Source organism: Ylistrum balloti, unplaced genomic scaffold, assembly GCF_031769215.1.
Source record: "Ylistrum balloti isolate Yb309-2 unplaced genomic scaffold, AGI_CSIRO_Ybal_v1 Utg369782, whole genome shotgun sequence".
Classification (NCBI taxonomy): Eukaryota; Metazoa; Mollusca; class Bivalvia; order Pectinida; family Pectinidae; genus Ylistrum; species Ylistrum balloti.
Genome location: NW_026781970.1, coordinates 39,413 through 64,886, shown reverse-complemented (window position 1 = coordinate 64,886; position 25,474 = coordinate 39,413). Strand labels below are relative to the sequence as shown.

The window sequence follows — 25,474 nt, the reverse complement described above, 5'->3', positions numbered from 1 at the left end:
TTTATACAGAGACCATCTGTCTTAAATGCTTCTTTTTAGTTACTTGTGTAATGCAATTCAAAGTAATTGAACCTCTATATCAAGGCCAGCTGTGAACAAAGGCCACTTTTGTCTACACGTTTGGTTGACCTTTATAGGCAGGTTTGACTGTATACATTTTTACCATCGGGGTTATTAATAATTATAAAGTTACTTATTATGCAGAGTTAAGAGTCCGGGTTATGATTACCATGGAAATACAGCAGGTAATCGGATATCCTTTTATTACTATAGTAATTATTACGTATAAAATAAGTATAAAGTATTGTTATCATTACATCCATATCATTGTGACTAAATCAGAACCTCGTAGAGTACACGACGTCGTTAAATGACCAAAAGAGTAACAATGGATAAAAACCTTATACTTGATCCTTGGGTTACTGTAAAGGTTGGGACACAAGTGGGTAAAAAGATACATGACAACTATACACTGTACGAACAACATTCTTCACATGTACAAAATAACCATTGTTTGAGACAAATTATTCCAAAATATCATTCGATTGTATAATCAAAAGAATATACAAGTTAGCCTGAGCGATAAGACATGGTTTTCGAAATGCTGTATAGTTTCGGCACATTCATTTCATGTATTGAATGAGCACTGTGCGAAGTAATTTTGACATGCGTAATACTACCATAATCAGCAAAAATACTGAAGATAACAATTATACGTGAAATTTTAATATTTCTCACGTTCAAATACTGAACTCGATATCAATTAGCACTTGGGTCTTATGATTAAGGTAGTATATTCTGAAAATTCTTTCATATGTGTTGACGTAGAGGATTGTTAAAAAAACACACAAGTGAATAACACATTTTATTACAAATTTAGAGTTAGATACAATAGCGTCAATCATTGAATAAAACTGCATCATACAGCTGTTTCGTCCTTCAATGACTATTCAGTGATGTTCAGAACCTTAACTTTTAAGCCTTGAAGGCGACTGAGGACAATCCAATGTGATCGAAAGAAATGTCAAAATCTAGATGGTTGTTATTTGTTTGTTGTTATACTAACCCATAAATTAAATATATGTTGCGTCAATTTCATACACCTGATGATTTTAGAATACAGTAAAATAAAAGCGCGTAATCTGCAACATGCAACTGCACTATTCGATTGAATAAAAACGTGTCATACATGTTATGGAAAACCTCGGGAATCTAAAGTTCACCAGAAGTGTTCTACCATTTACAGTCACGAAGATAGTACAAAAGACACATAAGTAAATATAATAAGATTATGTTATTTACGACCATGTAATACTGTTACATAAACAATGCTATATTTGGTATCGGTTTACAATTCAAGACACGCAACTTTTAAACGACACATTATATTATACATCCACAGCATACTCGTGTAACGATACATTTATTTAGTATGCGAATATAAACAAATTGGTTACATACTGTATAAAAGTAATGAAAAAATAAGAGGTATGTACAACATCTGCAATCAATTCCATATATGGTCATGATAAATTCACCGGCGTTAACGCCTTGTCTGTAACTAAAATCATACTCAATTTTGTTGTTATGATTTCGTTTCGTTTATAATTGTGTACAACGACAAGCGTAAACATGTAGTTGGCCAGAACTGGATACATTAATCCTCGTGTGCATAATACTACATTTAAAAAAAACTATGAGAAAAAGTTTCGAAACATTCAGTGATCATAGTAATAGCGTGATCTCAAATGTCCAAATGATCATGAAAGATAACAGTAATTGGGTTTCAACGCGTACACAACCTTCAGGTAAAAACGAAGAAAACCATATTCTGCAGTTCATCTAAAATGGTTTGCTACATCAATACCTTCAACTTTGATTTTTCATTTCCTTGATATTAAAAGTTAACATCTTAAAGTTATATTTGTAGTGAGCTTTATATAATATACAACTATGTAAGTTCGCATTTGCCAGGTGCTTAGTTGGGGTCTGGAAGAGTGGGTAGTTGAGGAAAGAGAAATAAAAAGTATTGCTCTAAAACAGGAACATCGTCTCAGAAGCAACTATTGTACGCAGACAAATTTATAACACTTATTTCACGTGTTCTGGTGATAAGTTTTGATAAATGAAAATGAAACAATGTATTGTAGATTACTTTCTTAAAAGTGGTGTTCAGAAAGTGTTTCAGTCCAATCTACTAAAAATCCTACTCTAATCTGTACTCGGGTTCCGTAAACAACAATCTGCTACGGCACGGGAAACGCAGATACAGATATGATTTTAATCAGATTGACATCAGTTATTCATTGAAGTACAATCTTAACTATATATCACAAAAAAGCAAAAATGGAGCAGCAAGCATATTCTATCGTAAGGTTACCTAACAAATAATTAAAAGTACAACGCGCATTTAGCTTCTGCTATTATATATGAATCTTTTGAGTTTCGTTTTAAAACTAAAATACAAACAAATACCTGAGTGTTTACAATGCTTTCAGTTCAATACGACTACTCTTACGTAATGTAAAAACCCGAAGTCGTTCCGAATGGACACGTAACACTAGCAATTAAAAGCAACATCATGGAATTTTCTATGTATTGAGTAATGAAATTGCATTGCTGATATTCAACAAATTTAGAGGAGAGATTTATTTTCTGCAGGCTGCTCCCTTCCGGAAGAATCTGTTCCATTTGAGGTCAACTCCTTAGCCTGCATGGATTCTTCATCGCATCCTTCCGTATAGTCCTTCTTGTTCTGGTCAAATTCTCTTTAAAACAGAAAAAACACACTCGTACCGTCAACATACTTTATAACAATCAGTATAATGTAAACACAGTTTTAAAATGTTATTTAAATTTTAACACTGAATTCACGTTGTAAATTAGACAATAGTAGAATTCACACTGAAAGGAAATCTCACCAACCCCCCTTGTTTCTCAGAACACAATGGACAAGGAGACATTAGCATCATCATACAATGAAAAAGTAGTCAATGACATTCTATGTCAAGGTCAAAGTTCATCTTTGTGTGAACAAAAAATGACTATAATACCACGATGTTTAACACAGTAAGAGGAAACCAACCCGAGAATACCACACAAAGGCCAATCAAACATTTACTGCTGTGTCAACACACGACGTAAAATCTTGTCTTAAATTCGACAGAGGATTTTAAACTCTGACAACATTGGAAGACAACGGATTCTTTTTTTCGACACACAATAATAGTTTGTTAATAATTCAATGAGAGAAAATACGTGATTGTAATCTCAAATCTTTTTTTTTCATACGAAAACCTGAAGTCTTGGCAACTGCTAATTAGGGTGGTGGAGATTGTGAGAAAGACACAAAAGTGAAAAGCAGCTATTAAAACAAGCTAACACCTTGTATTAATGTAAACAATTAGCCGAAGGGGCGGACAGAAAGACGTATATATACATCAGTTAAATATCTTAACATATGAATCTACATGGACGGTAACCATTCTTCTTTACTTATAGGATAAAAATGTCAATTAATTCACTATTTTACTAATGTAAAGGGCACGTATCAAATTCTATGAATTCGTTCCCATAAGAAAAGTTTCACAATAACTTCCGTCTCCAGTGTATATTTCCCCAAGTCTGCGTACTTGTATAGAATTCTAGTCAATGCCTAATGTTAACACTCTAGCAACGTCAATTTGTCTTCACTAAGCATGCCTAATGATGAGTTATTTATTTTTCGCAAATGTTTCCTGATTTTTCAGCCAAAAATATTTCAATGACATAAGATAATATTAGCACAAAACTGTCTTTATACCATACGTTTAATAGTATCAGGATGTAAATATCTTAGACATTTTGTTCACAATTCGACTATAATATCATACAATGTAATAACGATTATCTAGCTTACCAAAGAGAGTTTACATACACGTTTGAGCCTCCGTATAATTTTATTGAAATGCCAATACTATTTCTCTTAATTAATCCATATTCATTACAGCTAAAATTCCTGTTACGCGACATTGTTTTCGATAATATCGATATTATAATATTTCAAATCAATTAACAAGTTCTTACTTTCCAAAGCGTATCCCGTCCTGTATGGTATCCGGAAGTCGTCTGTTCCAGGTTTCCGGGAGTAGCAATGTTAGTGTGCCTGCCGCCAGAGCTATAAGTCCAAACACGATCAGAGGGATAGCTTGTCCATACATACTACCAACTGAGTCACCCTGTAAGCAAATCATAGTGAGAAGGTGAAGAGTACCCGCTAAACGCAATATTCAAACTACACATGTACAATCAATCAAAAGGTATTATATCATTACAAGTAGATATTTAACCAGCATATATGTGAAACTTTTCTTATAGTTTTTTACCAATGTGATACCTTTATTTTTTTTTAAATAATCTCAAATGTCACAGATATGGTGATGTTGATAAGAGACCACTCACAATCTTAGCGATGTAAGGCGCAGACATACTGCCAAACCGTGCCACACAAGAACTGGCCCCCATGCCACCATTCCGTACTACAGTCGGGAAAAGTTCGCTCGAGTAGACGTAAATAATTGAAAATCCAGCTGCTGCGCCCAATTTTCCCAAACAACACAACGCCAATGTCGCTGGTTCAAAGGCTGCCATAGAAATGTAAACAATATGCATACCACAGCAAGCTGATGATCTACTTCTACATAAACCATATCAAAATACAACGAGTGGAGATTATAACCAAGAAAATAATACACGAAAATCATAAGTTCGTGTCAAACTAAGTAATGTCACGTTCTCTAAATGAGAGCTGGGTTAGGTAAGATAGAAAACAATAGTAATGATAAGATCGTTCTTTGTTGGCAGATAGTTGATGATAAAAGGCATTCCTTTTGGTAAGGTATACTCACATGGACCTCCTATTATTACCGTGAAGATAGTGAGAAGGCACGAAACACCGGCGAGAATCATGAAAAAAGCATGCACCTTCTTTCGGCCAATTTTGGACAACATTAAAAGAGTAATGGCCACAGCAGGAATCTCAACCAACGCCAGCATAATGAACTTGAAGTAGAAGTTTCCTCCGAGATTCTTCATATGAATTGTGACACCGTAGTAAATCTGAGCGATAGAAAACCTGTTTCCAAAATAAGAGCACTATATGAATATTGAAACCGATATTGCACCGAAATTGTGACTAAACATCGATAAAACGAGAGGCAGAAATTTAGCTGAATCCCTTAAACAAGCGATCCCATCATTATTTGATCTTTACTTGTTATCTAAATGTTTAATTTTTCCTTTCTTTGCATTTCTTTTCTTTCCTCTGTTGTTGCTCTAAATTATATGCAATTTCAGAATTTAAGACAAATCTACATTTTGAGACAGATCCATCCAGCACTTCTGAAATAATATAGTGATAACACACTCTCGTTGTCAAAATCAAAGATGGCTGCATACCAGCTTTTTACAAAATCAGTCGAAAATTCAAACGAGCCCAGAACAACCAAGTAAATCTACAAGAGAAATTTGAGAAAGACGGCCGCCTGTAAGCCATTTTGTTTTTCTGATAAGTTCCAAAATCAACCAGGCATCTGTCATCGATTTAATCAAAGCAATGCAATTGCATGTAAAAGAATCCGTTGTAAGATCAGGAGGGAAGACAAGAAACGAACATTACCAGTTGAGGAAGATGATCAAGGTCCTCCATGCAAGAGTCTTGTGTGTAAACAACTGCCACATGCGGCCAGGTTTGTGTTGTTCTAACTGACTCAAGTCATACTTCTCAGGGTATTGTGTCCCATTCTTTTCAGCGACTTTTCTGAGAATCTGTTCAGCTTCGCCATACTTTCCTTGACTAATGAGCCATCTTGGGGATTCGGGCATCAGCCTACAAGATAACAGTTCGCAGTCACTCTCCAGTCACAATGCATGGACTCTTAATTACCAATTACAAAATACTTATATGTAATATACAATGATACATATACATCACGCATGGCTCAATAATGCAAACAATAAGTGATATCACAAGTGATAAAATTTCAGTAATAACTTCTGTAAATTTCTGCTCTAAATACAACAATTAAAGTGACAGGTCAAAAATTGACTTTCTTAATTTACGAGATAAAGACATTTCTTAATTTAGGGATATCAGGTTTTGCGAAGTAAACATATAATTCCGTTAAGCTTTGTTTTGCATTGTATCCCATGCGTTGTACTGTGAATATTTCTTAAATCTTCTAGAGAATAACAGTGAAATAGTAAAATTCGGAGGTTGTTGACAGTGCACATCTGGAATGAGTCAATTTTGTTAGATTAATTGCGATAAAAACTGTTGATAAAAGGCAAATATTTCATGATGATCAGATGATTTAGAATTCTGTATTGTCGTATTGATAAACCCCCCCTCCCTAATTCCGTAGGTGTGTTCAGATGGAGAGCACGGCTTGTATTTGTGTTTATGATAAATGATGCGACTTCAAATGTAACCCCACGTTAACATCAAGACTAAAATATATTTTATATAGTGAGAGCTACTTTTTATTGACGATTGATATTGTTCGACGTTAATTAGTCTCGGACATGAAATAAGCTAGCGAGAGGGGACAATAAAAATCCAAAATTAATTTTTATTCCGATACACCATATACGATAATGAGTGTATTATTAGCACTTCCTTTTAATTTGAAGAATCTTTTCTTGTGCAGGTATCACTCATGAACAGTTACAATTAGCAATGTATCGGGTTATCTACTATTGTTTCATACTTTGTACCGACCTAATGTAAGATGTTTACATAAACCGATAGTATTAATCATTTTACCTCTTATATTATACTTAGTTTAAGAGGAACTGTGATTTTGTAGTCTATTATTTTAGTATGCTACAGAAAATCTTAACAATATTTTAAAGTAATTTCAATGTTAAATTGCAAGTAAACAACAAAATCGATAAATTGAATTGATAAAGTTCTGTTTATGTAGATACTACAACCCCTGTTCTCAGTTAAGGACGTGATATTGCGTACTTGGATTGTCTAATATCAACATGACAGGTGTCGTCGATGAAACAGAAGACGCTTTTCCTTTCGAAACACTTGTGATAACTATCCTCGTGTTTTTGTGGGGCTGCAGGTAACAATATTTACTTTTAATTTATTTGTAATTAAGATTTTCTTGTCATGTTGGTATTTTCATGTTTTTCTTCTTTATAATAAGCTTGTATATGATATACATGGAATTCAAGGATGTCGTCATCCCTTGTAAAAGTGATCGATATTTCTTCCGTGTGTTTTATGTACTTAATGATTTAAATCCGAGCTTTGTCTGAAGATTACATTAGTGTTTTTGACGAACGTCTGATACTCATTGTTATAATGTCTTCGCTTTATATGTTACACCTATTGTCTACTGATATTTTTGTTTATAGTTTTTAAACAGGTGCACATATTTTTTTGTATAAATATATAACTACAATGTATGCTATATGTAATATTACCATGAGTTGAAATCTTTCTTCGTTTGAACTGAAACGAAATAGTCATTAGACCGTATAATAGATTACAATAAGTCATGTTCACAAATATCGAGTAAACAATACAATTTCGTAGTTATTTAACACTGTCAAGCAACCAGGTCTTTGGAACCAATTTACAAATCGTGCTTAATATACGCACATCAATAGACTTTTGGGTGTAGCCGAATTTAGTTGGAGAAAGAAAACATTTTTGTAGTTAACTGTAATGGCATGTTAAAATATTGTCATTTTGTATTCGTGAACAACTTTCAATGTTAGCAGTCTGTATCGACATAAAAATAAGTTTAAATTCCATAGAGGTCTGGTTCTTAAGCAGTGTTTTACAAAGTGAAATCTGAAACAAAAACAACAATGATTAAACAACACTTACGTGCGTGACGTCATCAGTCTTAATCTTACCTGTACCATTTACCTGTAACGATATATCCGCCTTAGCCTGGGTAGCTCTCCTGGAGAACTTGCCCAGCGTCCGGAATTATTTCATCCCCATACGTTAAGAATCACATCGCCAAGATATAAGAAGATAATGAACGTATAACCCTCTATTAAGCACCGTCTGAAAACAATGAAATTCTTCAACTCTTGAAAAATTAAGGGGCGTACATGGACGTGGAAATAACGCTTGTCGTAAAGTAAATCTGCTGAAAGTTTGTCAGTGTCCTCTATTTAATAACCTGAATTTGTAAAACTTACAACTTACTGCCATGGGTTGTTAACAAATAAATGCCAGCTTGATTTACATAACCCTTTGATAAATGCCCTATGTCTGTTCAAGCTACATTGATATGAAATTTTCTCAAGTTTCAGCAATGTCTTTTTATACGTAACAATTCAATTTTATTTTTCATGATTTGAAATCATCATTTTAATGTTTTTGATCTCAGGCTTAATCTTTTTCTGCAATTATATCTTTTTCTACCGAGTCCATTGGACCATATCACTAGATTTTTTCCCAAGTTTGTCTTTTTCTACAGAGCCCATTTGACAATCTCACTAGCATTTCATCACAAGCTTATCTTTTTCTACAGAGTCCATCTGACCATTCCACTAGCATTTGTATCTCAATCTTTTTCTGCAGAGTCCGTCTGACCATATCACTAGCATTTTATCCCCAGCTTATCTTTTTCTAAAGAGTCTATCTGACGATATCACTAGCATTTTATCCCAAGCTTATCTTTTTCTATGGAATCCATATGACCATATCACTAGCATTTGTATCTTAATCTTTTTCTACAGAATCCATCTGACCATCTCACTAGCATTTTTATTCCAAGCTTGTCTCTTTCTATTGAGTCCATCTGATCATTTTACTAGCATTTGTATCTCAAGCTTATCTTTTCTACTCAGTCCATCTGACCATAACACTTGCATTTGTATCTCAAGCTTATCTTTTCTACTCAGTCCATCTGACCATAACACTAGCATTTGTATCTCAAGCTTATCTTTTCTACTCAGTCCATCTGACCATAACACTTGCATTTGTATTTCAAGCTTATCTTTTTCTAATGAATCCATCTAACCATCTCAGTAGTCTTTTTATCTATCAAGTAATACAAATGTATTCCTACCCGTTCTACTTTTACAGCATTTTCACTATAGAAAAGCATTTCTGCCAGTTCTATATTCAACTTCGCCGTTTTGATATTCAGAGATATTTCTTTAAGTTTTATAGTAGCATTTCCGTCACTTTAATTTCTTCATCAGCCTACATGTACTCAATTATCTTAGTCAATAAATTAGTTACATGTAGACCATAGCTTATCTAATACCTTTTAGTAGATTTTTTTTCGAGCTGACATGATACTTCGTTTCGTTAAATTTGATCCAAAGTCTACGCCATTGTATATCTGACTTCTTTTGATTATCGTGTCAGATTCTATGCACCTTTTTGTACATTTCGATTAAGTTAACATTTTTTATGATTTCTACGAGGACAAAAATGAATGTGCGATTTGTGTAACGTTGAAATAATTAATATAAAAACTAGAGATCAACTAGAGTAATATAGTTATGATGGACACATGATGTAAACTTTCACCAGATTTTATGTATCTTAAGGTTTTCCACTATGAAATGTGAGAGACGAAAGATTCCACGTATAAGTAAACCGAAAATATACAACAATAATTAAATTTTTGGATTTGCATTTAAACTATACAAGGAATACTTCCATTGCAATCATATTTCATTTCATTTTATTTTAGATTTTATCTATGTATCAACAGAGGCGTCGGCTTGTGGCAGTCGCACCTAAATGTATGGTTTGAATGGTATTGTGCATTTTTCATTTTCAAATATTGCTGTGATGGGAGCTGGAATGTTATCAATGCATGTGTACACATGATATGTGTTTTCATTTTTATTCGACACACTTCATGTCATTATTACAGTGTTACAGTGTGCGTTACTGCTGTCATGAATATGTTGTGTATCATGATATTTCTGTGTATGGTGTCGGTATTTGATATCAATGCGTGTCTTTTTGTTATTAGAACTAAATGTCTGTTCGGGTCTCTTTGTGCGTTTATGTAATTGCGTGCATACATATAGCTAATTGGTATGATTACTGTGAGCTGTTTTGACATGATATGTGTAAGCCACCTTTACAGTATATAAGATAATCTGCATATGTTATAAGTGTACTGGGGTACAGGTGTGATGATGGTTGCCACGACCTTGTTGGCTACATAGTAAAATCTATAAGATCGCGCCATCGTCAAGCCTCTAGAATCAGTTGTCTGTCCGTTTACTTTCTCGTTTGTCCGTCTAACACTTCTCTGTAGAGGCCAAGGTCATCTCGTCTGCATGTAGCTCCGTCTAGTTTGTTTTAGTTCAAAGTCATTCTGTTAAGAATGCCAGGCAAGCATTTTTTTATTCAAGCATTGCAACCTAAGGTGAAGGTCATTTTGACCAATATGGATTGCCCTAATTTAAAGCCATTCTGTGATGTTATATTAAAGGTTACGCATACTGACCAACTTCACTAACATTCGTTGTGTTTTGATAATTTTGACTTTGTTAAAAAATAACTGGAACTCCAATCTTTGACGAAACCTTTACAACTGTATGAACAAGACCGCTGATGCATTCGAACTCCTGCTTTCGCCTTCAGAGATTTATTATTTGTCACACAGAGGCATCTAATACTAGTGTCCTAAATACATGTATGGAACAACGACTGAATTCACAACTCTTTTCCTGAAATCCATACTTGATGATCTTACGATAAATCATAAGATGGTTGATTAAGTTTCATTTGTTTTCCCAGCTTAGTTAAATGAATCTCAGAGACCTGATGTTAAAATAGGAATGAAAACTCGTTTAGTTTTGAATTTGATACAATCTTTTTATCGATTTCTTGTTATCAGATGTGATTTTTGGCGCTTTTTAGACTCTTGGCGGTATGTAACCATATGTCATAATATGTGCGAGGAATGAATTACGGTTAGAGCTAGCAAGATATCATCTTTTCGGGGCAACACTCCACACTCTCGTGCACGGAAGACGGTATAGAGACAAAGATTTAAAACCATACTATCGAAATGCCAAAAAAATTCCAACGAAATTTAGGAGTCAGGATAATCCAAATATTTATAGACGACCAGAAGGTTCAGTCAAACAAATTTGATGCAGAAGACTAGACGCTTGAGTCAAACTTGAAGTTTGAGATAAACATTTGGTTGTTTAAGACCTAGAAGTTCGAGACATACATATTTTTGAATTTTGATATTTGATGCAGAAGACTAGACGTTTGAGTCAAACATCTCTTTCTGCAAAAGAATAGAAGGTTGAGTCAAACATGTGATAGATACATAAGCTTAAAAGGTTGAGTCAATTATAAGTTCAAGGCAGAGGACTAGCAGGTTGAATCAAACACCTCCTTATTGCAGAAGACATGAAAATTGAGTTAAATACGTTCTTGATAAAAAAAAACCTAAATATGTGTCATAAACAATACTACAGGAACATCAATTTCAAGCCAAAATGTATGTTATAGCAGATTATAAAGAGTTAGTCAAATATATATCTAACAGAATAGGATAGATTAGGAAAGATTTTAGAAAGAAAACAATTTTTAAGAAGAAAATCAGTTCACATCCGTCCTGGTCGCCATTGTTTTTACTGTCGGATCACTAATCCATAACTTTTATTCCGTGTTTATTGTCTCCTTGGGTTATCTATTGTCTGTTATTGTTCTGTCATATTTTCGTCGTACTTTCATCGTTGTCTCCGCACTGTTTGTCAGTAATATCTGCGCATTTGCCAAAATGTTAAAATTAACAGGCAGTACATGTTATGATGGAGATAATACAATAGTATAAAAAACAATAGGTAAAGACTATAAATAACTCACCACCAGTAAGCAACGTAGATAGCACATGGTACGCCGACCGCCAGCTGAATAGCCCACCAGGTTCTGAAGAGGTAGCCTGCAGCGGCTAGCCAGAAAAGGCCAAACGGAAATAGGACATGTATTGACACCCCGGCTACCATCCTCCTTGAGGGACCAATCAGTTCTATACCTAAAGAAACAGGGATATTTAGCGAAAACCTACCTCTCGTACAGTTATATATAAAAAGACAGACATATGTTTACAGAGGACGCAGACAAGGACGAACACGTACAATATATATATAAAGACGGACATATACTTACAGAGACCGCAAACAAGGACGAGCACTTACAGTTATATATAAAAAGACAGACATATGTTTACAGAGGATGCAGACAAGGACGAACAAGTACAATATATATATAAAGACGGACATATACTTACAGAGAACGCAAACAAGGACGAACACGTACAGTTATATATAAAAAGACAGACATATGTTTACAGAGGATGCAGACAAGGACTAACAAGTACAATATATATATAAAGACGGACATATACTTACAGAGAACGCAAACAAGGACGAACACGTACAGTTACATATAAAAAGACAGACATATGTTTACAGAGGACGTAGACAAGGACGAATACGTACAATATATATATATATATAAAGACGGACATATACTTACAGAGAACGCAAACAAGGACGAACACGTACAGTTATATATAAAAAGACAGACATATGTTTACAGAGGATGCAGACAAGGACGAACACGTACAATATATATATATATATATAGACGGACATATACTTACAGAGAACGCAAACAAGGACGAATACGCGCAGTTATATATAAAAAGACACATATGTTTACAGAGGACGCAGACAAGGACGAACACGTACAATATATATATAAAGACGGACACATATTTACAGATAACGCAAACAAGGACGAACACGTACAGTTACATATAAAAAGACAGATATATGTTTACAGAGGACGTAGAGAAGGACGAACACGTACAATATATGTTTAAAGACAGACATATACTTGAAGAGAACGCAAACAAGGACGAACACTTACAGTTATATATAACAAGACAGACATATGTTTACAGTGGACGTAGAGAAGGACGAACACGTACAATTATATGTAACAAGATGGACATTGTACTTACAGAGGACACAGACAAGGACGAACATGCCATGGTTAGAGGCGCCCACGATGAACTGGAGGACTGTGAAGCTGTAGAAGTCTGGGGCGAAGGCCGTACCAACAGAGGACAGCAGAAGGATAATAGAAGTGATCAACAAGGTCTTACTTCGACCTATACTGTAAAACAAAACGGGAAAAATATTTGTTTGATTTTATCATTTAGCTTGTGTCTTTTAATCAGCAATCTGAATTGAAATATAGCTGTTACAGTTATTTACAGTGCCATCACAATGAAATGTCAATATAACCATGCCCGAAGTCATGGAACTAGCTATTCTACACTGAAAAAGAAGGAACAGTCCTTATCATCAACTATTGGAATTTAAACACCAAGCGTCGTATGACGAAAGAACCCTTTTTATTGACTAATACTTGTTCTGTTGTAAAGATGACGGTGTTCCCCACTTCAGGCGAACGCTTCGCTCATGGGACTAAAGTGAAGCATTGCCAAGATAGAGAATGAAAAGGATAAAGTGCATATGATATGATCAAGCCTTTATATGCGAATTCAAGTATACGATTTCCATATATGGATATATTGCAATTAAGTAGTGATCGGGCCGATGCCTGTAGTTTCTTATCATAAATCTACATTCAATGAATATTTATCAAAACTATTAGAGATATAATATTCGTACAGCACTGTTGGTGTTATCTTGAAAAAATTCAAATGAAGGTAAATTCGCATTGCATATCAATCAGCGCTTTCACATATTGACATACTGACAGTATGTACAAGTTCGACTGAGCACGAGCTGAATCATAGCCATATCAATTCTGTTGTTGAATAGCACAACTAATATACATAAGACTTAGCGAACAAAACATCCATAAAATACCAACATGTCAACATAATCATAATTCAAAACTAGGGCAGCACATCAATGAAAACAAGATTTACACGCAGACTCCTGAAAAAGTACAATAAGTATAAGACCATGTGTTCTACAAGAGTAAGCGTTTTCAACGACAACCGCATTGGTGTCACGTACTCAACTGAAAACAAGTTAAACAATATTGGAACAAGGCAAACTAACGAGCATCAATCATTCCAACTTGATACCGCACAAGGAGAATGATTACCAATGAATCATTATGACGACCGTTAAACTTTGCCCTCATCTTATCTTTAAGGATCTCGGAAGTTATCTGAGTCATAATATCTTAGATCACATTTTCCCTCCAAGATAACTACTATAGTCCATTTGATAACTCACCTGTCTGATAACTGTCCGAAGAAAAGATCACCAATCATGACACCGACATAAAATACGACTTGTGCATGAGCTGGCTTCATGCCTTGTTCACAAACAAGGTCTCCCTGAAACGATACAGATACACATAATGAATTCTAAATTGAAATTCGGGCGGTTCAGATAAAGTCGGAACAGCACTTTGGAATATTCACGGTTTTTAGAAGTTCCACTTTTTGTAAAAAAAATTTGGTCGATAGAGATGTTCCATAGAAATGAACACACTGCACCAGTCTTAAAAGACCTATTATTTGTGTCTCTGTTTAGAAATGATTCAACCTTATGTTTTGTAGATTATATTGTCACATGACTAATCAATATACTATCGAAAGTCGACGGAACATATTTTATGATTCCAGTTTTTTGCAGGGTTCGTATCCACAAATCGACTTCCCGGAGAAGTCCAGACAATCAATTTACATCACCAAGTCAGCATGAAACGAACATGTCGGGGAATTGTCAACAGTTCAACATCTGGATATTTGAGGGAAATATGAAAGAAAATTGGTATTACAAAAGAATTTTTTTTTTTTAAATGAAGCATTATTGTGATGTCAGGAATATTCCTGAATCCGCATTATTATCGGACAATAATTCACCAATATTTAACAACCACTTCAGAAAGCCATGTTTACCAGCATACTGACTTATTGGAAGTTTCCGAAAGTATACAGGCCTTACCCTTGTAACGATGGTCTCGTCAAATATCTCTTTATCGTACACGTATGCGGAACACCTCGTCCTGATAGTATCCGTGGTGTTACCGGAATACTTGTACATATGACATCGGTCGTAGTCGTAGAAATCATCCTCAGAATCGGGAATAGTGTAGTTGATGAGGCTGGAATGGTAACTGCCTTGAACAGCCCAAGTGTCGTTTTCATATCCTGGTATTTTACATCTGTAACGTATTGTTTAAGATTATGTTTTGTAATGATACAAACTGATACTAACTAATAGGACCCAAACGTATCAAAAAGTCAGTGCCATTTTAACAAATGTTGACTTTAACTTTAAAAGACGAAGACATCTTATTAAAAACACAGATTGAAAAACATTCAACATAGAACATTCACATTAACAACGTGCAACTAATCAACGAAAGGCGATTTTTTTACATGAATATGATTTAAAGATAAAACAATTCTAGTTGAATGATTCAGTAAAATATTAAAAGTAACTCTAAACATTAAAAATCAGTAGTTTTAAATAATAAAACTTGACACACGAGAGACCCGTGTGATAACAAAGTATATCAGATTAAACTCGTTCAAGCTGACCTTTGAATCAGTGTGAAGACATTTCAACAGCAATTAAAATGATAACCCTATTGTGTTGATCAAAACTTTACAAACACATGTCAGTAGAAGATGGCGTATTATGTAAATAGCGACAACGATCTCTCTCATCGACTCTTTCTGACCTTTAGCTTTGTGAGAAAATTACAACAGCAGTGTTTCAATCAATAAGTGTTAAAACGACGCCTGTGTATTAAAGGTTATATATGGTGGACGGTTTCTGCCATCGACTGTCGGCTTGTAGATGTCCTTACTGTATTTCATATTCTGACGTGATTTTTACATAATGTTGATTTATTTTCCCGAATACTCAGAAATGTAAATGGACCTCTCCTTGCTACAGTAATTTCCATAAATTCATGTACAAGAACTAGAAAAATGGTACCTTACTGATATCATAATTATAGCATATCAAGACCCTTGCCCTTTTGGTTACCGAGAAGAAGCTGCTTACCCAATTTACCCATGTGACCTTAAAAAGTCATATTTACAAACTTGGTAGCCCTTCATCCCAGGCCTAATATCATTACCCTGGGCCATTTGATTAGTGATAAGAAGTCATTTCAACATTTAAACATACTTCACCCCTTTGACCTTGAAAGCAGGTCAATGTCATTTATATTAACAAATTTGGTAGTTCCTTTATTCCTTTAGGCAACATGCCCAATATCATCATCCTGTGCTTTTCAGTTATTGCGAAGTCGTTTAAACTTCTGAAATATTTGACCTATTTGCCGGTCAATGTCATTTATTTAACAAATTTTTAGCCTTTCATTCCTTTATGCTACAGGCCTAATATCAGCACCCTAGGCCATTTGTTAATTGAGAAAACGTTGTTTAAAGATTTAAACATATTTGACCCCTGTGGCCTTGAAAATAGGTCAAGGTCATTAATATTACAAATTTGGTAGCCTTTCATCCCATCATGCTATAGGCCTCATATCATTATCCTGAGTCTAAGTTATTGAGGAGAAATCATTTGAATGGAAATTTTACGCACTCCAGACGACGGATGAAACACGAAGGCTAAAGGTCATCCTAACCCTTCGCGTCTAATAGCTTAAAAACACTATGAAATTTGCGCCCCATGAAAATGCATAGTATAATGATTTCACTGTAAGCAAACATTTACATTATAGGCGTAAATGGGTTTTCCGTATATCATATGGCAGCATTGTTATATACTTGTACATATACAGAATATATATACCGACCTGTGTTTCGGGGTGTACGCCAGTAAAATCATCATCATCATATAACACCCATTGCTAGTGGACGGTAGACACAGTAGAACGAACAGCCATATTTGGTAACGACCGAATTCGCCAATCTTCTTTAAAATATCATCAAGGTTAGCCATAGTCTAGACTTATGTCGACCCTGTAACGCAGAAATTACTCAATTAGCATTCCTTTTAACACACACAATATTTAATATCAGTCTGGTTCCTATTTCCCTATCGACGCTTCATTTCTTCCGCCTTTCAGGAAAATGCCATCCTGATCTCCTTCCTTTGTAGCCAAGACTTGTTTGTCAATTGTTGTTTTACGTCCTTATAACAGCCATTATCATTAAGAACGTGCCATGTTTATGTGGTGGAGAAAAACCAGAGTTTCAAAAATTAAAAAAGAAACACCAGCCTTCAACAAGTATATACAGTAACATATGGGAGATGACAGTACACTACGTGTCCCTGTGATACAGTATATACAGTAACATATGGGAGATGACGGTACACTACGTGTCCCTGTGACACAGTATATACAGTAACATATGGGGGATGACAGCACACTACGTGTCCCTGTGACACAGTATATACAGTAACATATGGGGGATGACAGCACACTACGTGTCCCTGTGACACAGTATATACAGTAACATATGGGGGATGACAGCACACTACGTGTCCCTGTGATACAGTAAAACACGTGACAAGCAGTAGACCAATCATTGCCATGGTATTATGAAGTTGTTGTTATTGTTCATTATACAATGGTGAAGGTTGGATTTTAAAAGCTTCCTGTCTTTTGAGGCCATAATACATGTCACATGTGTAACCCTATACAAACTAAAGCCCTGATATGTTTATGTACGTCTTGTTGAAATTCTTGGGCTATAAAAGGGATGAGATATCGATCACACGCAAATGATTTGACTCGGTGTTTTTTTCCAGAATTAAGAAGTCGTGACATAAATTCATTAAAACACAAAACGTAGACGAGCAATTTATCAGTTACCATTGCTTTTACTGCCGCACACAGACACCGATAATAAAACTCCGCTATTCCCACGTAAACTGGTGGATTCGGTAAAGGTTATATGTGTAGAAAGGTTTCACTTCATTTTACAATTTACTTCCACACACAGGAGAGGACTCGCTACCATATCAAATGTCTTCCTGCTTCTAAATATGTCCAAAACGCTTTACACTCGGCTCAAATTTCTCGTGATTACAGACAGCCTATTATAAAGAAGATTTCCCCTGCGACCAGATTTCGCAGAATATATCAGCTATATCAAATCTTGACTAAAAGTGCGATTCGGGTTTAGCAAAAGTTATTTTTCAACGTTTATCATACCAGGCCTAGACTAGAGGTATAATTCTCCATTATCAGGGTTACGGTGATATCACAGCAGGCCTAGAGAAATTATAACGAGACCTAAAAATTACTAGACTCGTGTTCTTATATATCAGAGGTTGGTTCGTTAACCTAACAATTGATGTGTTATGGTTGGGTAATATCAAATCTTGACTAAAAGTGCGATTCCAGTTTAGCAAAAGTTATTTTTCAACGTTTATCATACCAGGCCTAGACTAGAGGTATAATTCTCCTTGATCAGAGTTACGGTGATATCACACCAGGCCTAGACTAGAGGTATCATTCTTTATCAGAGTTACGGTGATATCACGCCAAGCCTAAACTAGAGGTATAATTCTCCTTGATCAGGGTTACGGTGATATCACACCAGGCCTAGACTAGAGGTATCATTCTTTATCAGTGTTACGGTGATATCACACCAGGCCTAGACTAGAGGTATCATTCTTTATTCTGATATCACACCAGGCCTTATCAGTGTTACGGTGATATCACACCAGGCCTAGACTAGAGGTATCATTCTTTATCAGTGTTACGGTGATATCACACCAGGCCTAGACTAGAGGTATCATTCTTTATCAGTGTTACGGTGATATCACACCAGGCCTAGACTAGAGGTATAATTCTCCTTGATCAGAGTTACGGTGATATCACACCAGGCCTAGACTAGAGGTATAATTCTACTTGATCAGTGTTACGGTGATATCACACCAGGCCTAAACTAGAGGTATAATTCTCCTTTATCTGTGTTACGGTGATATCACACCAGGCCTAGATTGGAGGTATAATTCTCCTTTATCAGTGTTACGGTGATATCACACCAGAACTAGACTAGAGGTATCATTCTTTATCAGTGTTACGGTGATATCACACCAGGCCTAAACTAGAGGTATAATTCTCCTTTATCTGTGTTACGGTGATATCACACCAGGCCTAGACTAGAGGTATAATTCTCCTTGATCAGTGTTACGGTGATATCACACCAGGCCTAGATTGGAGGTATAATTCTCCTTTATCAGTGTTACGGTGATATCACACCAGGCCTAGACTAGAGGTATAATTCTTTATCAGTGTTACGGTGATATCACACCAGGCCTAGACTAGAGGTATCATTCTTTATCAGTGTTACGGTGATATCACACCAGGCCTAGACTAAAGGTATAATTCTCCTTTATCAGTGTTACAATGATATCACGCCAGGCCTAGACTAGAGGTATAATTCTCCTTTATCAGTGTTACGGTGATATCACGCCAAGCCTAAACTAGAGGTATAATTCCACTGTGTTGACAGATCTAACAAGACAACGACTGCAAAACCGGTTGATTCGGTAAAATCGACACAATCGTTATCACTGTTCCCACTGTAAAGGCCATTCAAATATCACTTACACGGTAAACAGTGAAATATAGATTTTCAAACCAGTGAACAAATACAAATGTGACTAGCGATCAAGTGTATTGAATGTTAGTTATTGGAAATTTTAAGTGCTTCTCGGTTTTGTTTCTACTATATAGATGACATTGGGCACGCACTGTCTGAAATCAAGCCTAACTTGTTCATTGAGATGTATGTTATAGATAGCCTTATATGTACTGTAAATCAATATAAAGGAAATTTCATAAACGTTGATTATAATTTGAATAGAATAACTCTATTTTATTATAAGCAAGAGTTTCATGTCAAATCGGGACTCTTCGGCACCTTTCGTGTAAACGTAAGAGTCGATCAATTTTCATGGAGAGTGACGAAGATTTCCGCGCTCTAAACCAGGCAGAATATCATATGTGTTGTTACATTGTACTTTATGTATCTTAAGGTTAAGGTTTATTTTTTCAACAAGTTTCTGACAATGTAAGTTTCAAACTATTAATGTACATGTTTATTGTCTATTTGAATTACTTTTGATAGAATTAATATCTGTATTTCCACATGTTAGCTTAAAATATATTTGAAAATCTTTGATATTTTTAACCAATCAACGGCGCAGATAATCTCATTGCGTTCCGCAATAGAACTGTTTAAGGGTAAGGCACATCAGATAATGGAGTCTATTGGGTTTTAGCCACATAAACTTTCCACAAAAAAAATCTACATATTCGTCCGTGCATGTCGGTAGCACTGACAAAGGTCAATCACCGACAGTCGCCGGCGTTTTCACTGAAGAGTAGATTTTAATTTGTTTGACCCGCATTTCGACGAACATACTTAAGATACATGGGAGTAACGCCGGTCTTGTTTCGCATTTACAGTGTACGAAGGGTGTTTAAATCTACTTTGTTGTATAATTCATTTGTGATGAATCCGGTACAAAAAAAAAGATGAATATTTGACTAAATACCGATGACTTTTCTGTAGGTGATTTTTCACTGGTATTTCGTTAGTCTCATTTACTAGTTATATATGTATATATAGTATACCATACAACCCCTCGTCTCGAAGAAACAATGTTACATACCCTTTGTGTCAAAGTATGTACATGTAGCTACATAGGTGCAATCGCCTAACTTTGAACCTGTCTTCTATTTGCGGCCATGTTGATTCTAAAGATGTTAAAATCGAGCACTATTTGGTCAGATACAGCTCTGGCTGGTGAATTCCTAGCTGGTGTATCGTTGGCCCCACTTTGCTAATTTAACTGTGCCATAACACCCATGGTCGGTCAAATGTGGGGAGCGTAAAGTGGAAAATTACAGTGTGTCAGTTATTTTTTATCGATTTTTTTTGTATCACGGCAGCAGATTGCGTTTGTTCTATTACAGTAACGCTCGAGTGAAAAAAGACGGTATAACAAAGACAGCTATCTGAGGCCTGTCCTAAATAAACATCACACACTGTAGGAGTTTTCTGTAACGAGCGATACACAAACCATACATTAGCTTCTGCCCGGTAGTCTAGTCAATGCTAATTACAGATAGTGTCTGTCTGAACCAATGACCTGTGTCCTATCCTTCCCCTCCACTCCTCCTTTCCCCCTTTCCCACGATTTTTAACCCCCTACCACCAAAACTAGCTCTCACAGCAACATATGGTCAAAGTCACGTGTCCACACAAACGCCCCATTACTCATTAACTGCATGTCTGTGTACACAACTTCAACCATGCACGTTACATGTTCACTTATATGATGCCAATCAACACGACTATACATCACGTGGTCACATATCCACACACCATAACCGTGAAACGCGCACGTAAATCACGTTCATTCAAAGTACTTAACATCCCCACGTGCGTCCAATATATCAACATACGTCGCATGTGTGTGTCCTTTTCGTAGTTACATGTACCTCGCCTGTCACAGAGTACAACGCTCCGAAACATTAGATTAAGACATGGTCTGCAAATACACCCTTCGACATATTAAAAACGTGACGCACAAAAGACTGTTTAAATAAGAAATATTTATCTATCGGTTATGTAATCCCCAATAATTACAGGCTTTTCAGGTATGAAATCGATATTCAACATTATAACTTCAGTATATCGATTCTGTGACATTGTGGTCGTAGTATCGCGGAAACAGGAATACAATTGTACAACTGTTCTCAAAACATTGTTGCAAATGACGGTACACGATTTTGGCGCTACAATGGTTGCATTGATTTAAATGTAGGAAAATCCGATCTGATACAATTATGGCGGTATGCGAGTTTGACGGTACAACGGGTGGCAATACAACGAGGTTATAATGTATGTAGGCCACACTTACACGCACAAATACAAAAATTTGTTTAACATACCATGTAGATTCCATATGGATAAGCGAGTCTTGTGTTATCACAGAAAATCTAAGCTTACAATAAATATTACATTGGTAGGTAGATTTCATATAAAATTATATAGAAATGTGACAAATGCAAGCTTAAAAACGAGTGTCATTAAAAAGCTTCTATTTTCCGGCTGTGATTTACTTTAATGGTTATTCCGTGTTTTGCAGGATCGTGTCATACATTAATGAGTAAATAACTTAAGTCGATGAGATGCTAAAAGAATGGAAAAAAATATATTAGAAATGGGATATATTTATACATTTAATTTTTTTCGTTCTACATGTGTGCGTCAATGTAAAAAATCATATTGAAGTGTACGATATTTTGCCGAACTGTTGACAACAAACATCTCGGTCATCCAGAGGCTTGTTATTGTTGACACTTTAGAATGGATACAGCGATAATATCACAGGTCCGGTCTTCATTAATCAATAATTAATTATATTTGTGAGCCGGAGTACAGATAACAAAGGAAATGTTGATAATCAAATAATTACGAACCTGATCAGATTATATTTTATTTTCACGATACAAAGCAGTTGGGCACCATGAATAGAAGAGTTTTTTTTATTTCCTTTTTGCACAGGTCGCACCTGTCTGTTTTGTCAAGCTGCCTCAGAGGTTAGACAGCATCTTTACGCGGAAACACGAGACATATAATCATGAACATTCTAAGCCTTAACATGTACACACGACACATGTAACAAAACGACCAAGAGCTTCTTGTTGGTACTATAACTTTTAATGGCTTCGTACAAGATCTTGTCGAGTCAGTCGTCCTGGGCCTCTCTCTCTCTCCCCACTCTCAACACTCTCTTTTTATCGACATCCCTATCGGTCTCTTGCTTAACAGTGAATAAGATAACCTAGTCATAGTACTTGGGGTAATCTTTATAATAAGATTACGTTGTGTTTATCATACCCCGCAGTACCTACAACCTAGCTAGCCCATATACTAATCCTATTTATTATAAACAAAGCTAACGGTAAATCAAATATCACGGGTTCTTCAGGTGATTAGAATTATCCGATTTTGAGTACTGGAGTCGCGGCCCCGTTCCAAGCCTTACACGCATACACGACATACACAACAATGAACATTCTAAGTCTTTACACGCATACACGACGTACACAACAATGAACATTCTAAGCCTTACACCATACACGACATACACAACAATGAACATTCTAAGTCTTTACACGCATACATGACGTACACAACAATGAACATTCTAAGTCTTTACACCATACACGACGTACACAACAATGAACATTCTAAGCCTTACACGCATACACGACGTACACAACAATGAACATTCCAAGCCTTACACGCATACACGACGTTCACAACGATGAACATTATAAGTCTTTACACGCATACAAGACATACATAACAATGACATCCTAAAATATAAAATTTAAAACTCCCTAACACACATGAACCCAGGGAGCCCAAGGAAAAGACTGCACTCGTAAATCAAATATCACGGGTTCTTCAGGTGATTAGAATTATCCGATTTTGAGTACTGGAGTCGCGGCCCCGTTCCAAGCCTTACACGCATACACGACATACACAACAATGAACATTCTAAGTCTTTACACGCATACACGACGTACACAACAATGAACATTCTAAGCCTTACACCATACACGACATACACAACAATGAACATTCTAAGTCTTTACACGCATACACGACGTACACAACAATGAACAGTCTAAGCCTTACACGCATACACGACGTACACAACAATGAACATTCCAAGCCTTACACGCATACACGACGTTCACAACGATGAACATTCTAAGTCTTTACACGCATACAAGACATACATAACAATGACATCCTAAAATATAAAATTTAAAACTCCCTAACACACATGAACCCAGGGAGCCCAAGGAAAAGACTGCACTCGAGAGCTTACCTGTAACGAAAAGCTGTGACACATGAGCTATTTCAACATTTAAGCTGCATACAAGTGTATAAAATCAATGATTATAGTGACTCCAAAATGTGAGGATCACACGTGGTGCATATCCTATAAGTTTGTTATTCTTGAATATATTACATATATCATGTATACAGAAGTGCAAAACAGCTTCGGGTAGTTGTATAAGTTAAAGATTGAATCTATTAAATACTTCATTCAATTTACTACCCGCATCTTTATTGAAGCATTGTGATGCGACCTATACAACGAAGGTGCCCTTTCACTGTGAACACATGTACAATAATTCCAGGTAATCTGACACTTCCGTAAAGACCGCACCTCTTTCGTTGTGTACGTTGGTGCAAACAAAGAACAAAATCACTTGGGACACCTTTCTGCAACACAAGACGTAATGGGACGTATCAGAATTCGTCCTTGTATGTAGGGAAACGGACGAGAGGGTCGTGAAGGGAGACATGGGGTAGAGGAGGAGGGAGAAATGGGCGAGGGGAAGGTTGGCGCAGGAAGAATCGGCGTGTGTAGCAACGAGATAAGGGACAGTAAAAGGCGAGAAAGAATCGGGATAACCTCACAAGTGATGTGAAGGAAAGTTCATGCGTGTACGATGAAATAGTCCACATGTACGGGTCGAATCGACATCTTTTAACATACTTATGAGTTATGAACTAAGTTTTGCTTTCAATCACAACATGTGAAGCGATTAATTGTTATATAGTTTGTTATTTTAATATCTAAAGGTCAAAAATAATTCACCGCGCCAGCATGAAATCGACCCAGCTGTCGCTCGCTTTGGTGGGATGTAACAAGAATTAGCACCGCAATGTGAACACCGTAAGATATTCAGTATTACAAATATCTATCTGTTATTTGGGTATTTATAGATTTTTTAAAATAGGTGTTTTTAAGCCATGTTAAAAAAAATGGAATAAAGCGTAAATATCTAGCAAATTAGTATACTTCAAAATCCGTATCCCCCAAGAAATTAAAACAAAATAAATTTGTATCGTACCGATATAACAAGCAGGAGTAATTCAGCTGAATAGAGACCGCTTACGTGTAGCGACATTTGAGTAGAAGAGCCGTCGATTTTCTCGTGGCTACATTCTCCGCGCAAATCAATAAAGAACAATTCAGTGAGAGTTCAGTCTCAATCAAACAAACAATTCATTCTCTTTCTAACTAACCTCACAATATCTAAATGTTTTAGTATTGAAAATTCCACAACATGTAACAGGAAGAATAAATGATATTTTTTTACCTTGTGTCGAGTAGAATAAAATAATCCGGTGTGCGCGTGATAACGAGGCGGCTACTCCAAACTTAAAGGCCGTTGTGTGTGATCGGGAGTATCCGTGTGGTCGTGTAGCATGAGGCCCTGTGAAGGAGAAGGTGGGTTTGTCAATCCTTTGTCTACGGCTGCAATACTTTAATGCTGTGTAGCTATTTATAGTATCATTGTGTGGCTGGGTTTGTAATTGACTCATTTACAGAAAAAACCCGATGGCCATAGAAATAAGCTGCTTGTTGTATAATA

The 25,474-nt window shown here is 35.9% G+C and overlaps 1 protein-coding gene across 1 annotated transcript; it reads right to left on the bottom strand.

Annotated features, from left to right (window-relative positions):
• Nucleotides 1-353: 353 nt before the first annotated feature.
• LOC132544131 (organic cation transporter protein-like) lies at nt 354-25,274 on the bottom strand. The gene is made up of 11 exons (XM_060207702.1): nt 25,199-25,274; nt 16,835-17,000; nt 15,004-15,223; nt 14,287-14,390; nt 13,032-13,186; nt 11,870-12,038; nt 5,657-5,866; nt 4,887-5,113; nt 4,441-4,622; nt 4,066-4,217; nt 354-2,768 (listed from the first exon to the last, which is right to left on the bottom strand). Exons 2-11 carry the CDS (start codon nt 16,978-16,980, stop codon nt 2,636-2,638), a joined length of 1,698 nt encoding a protein of 565 aa, XP_060063685.1. The 5' UTR covers nt 16,981-17,000; nt 25,199-25,274; the 3' UTR covers nt 354-2,635.
• Nucleotides 25,275-25,474: the final 200 nt, after the last annotated feature.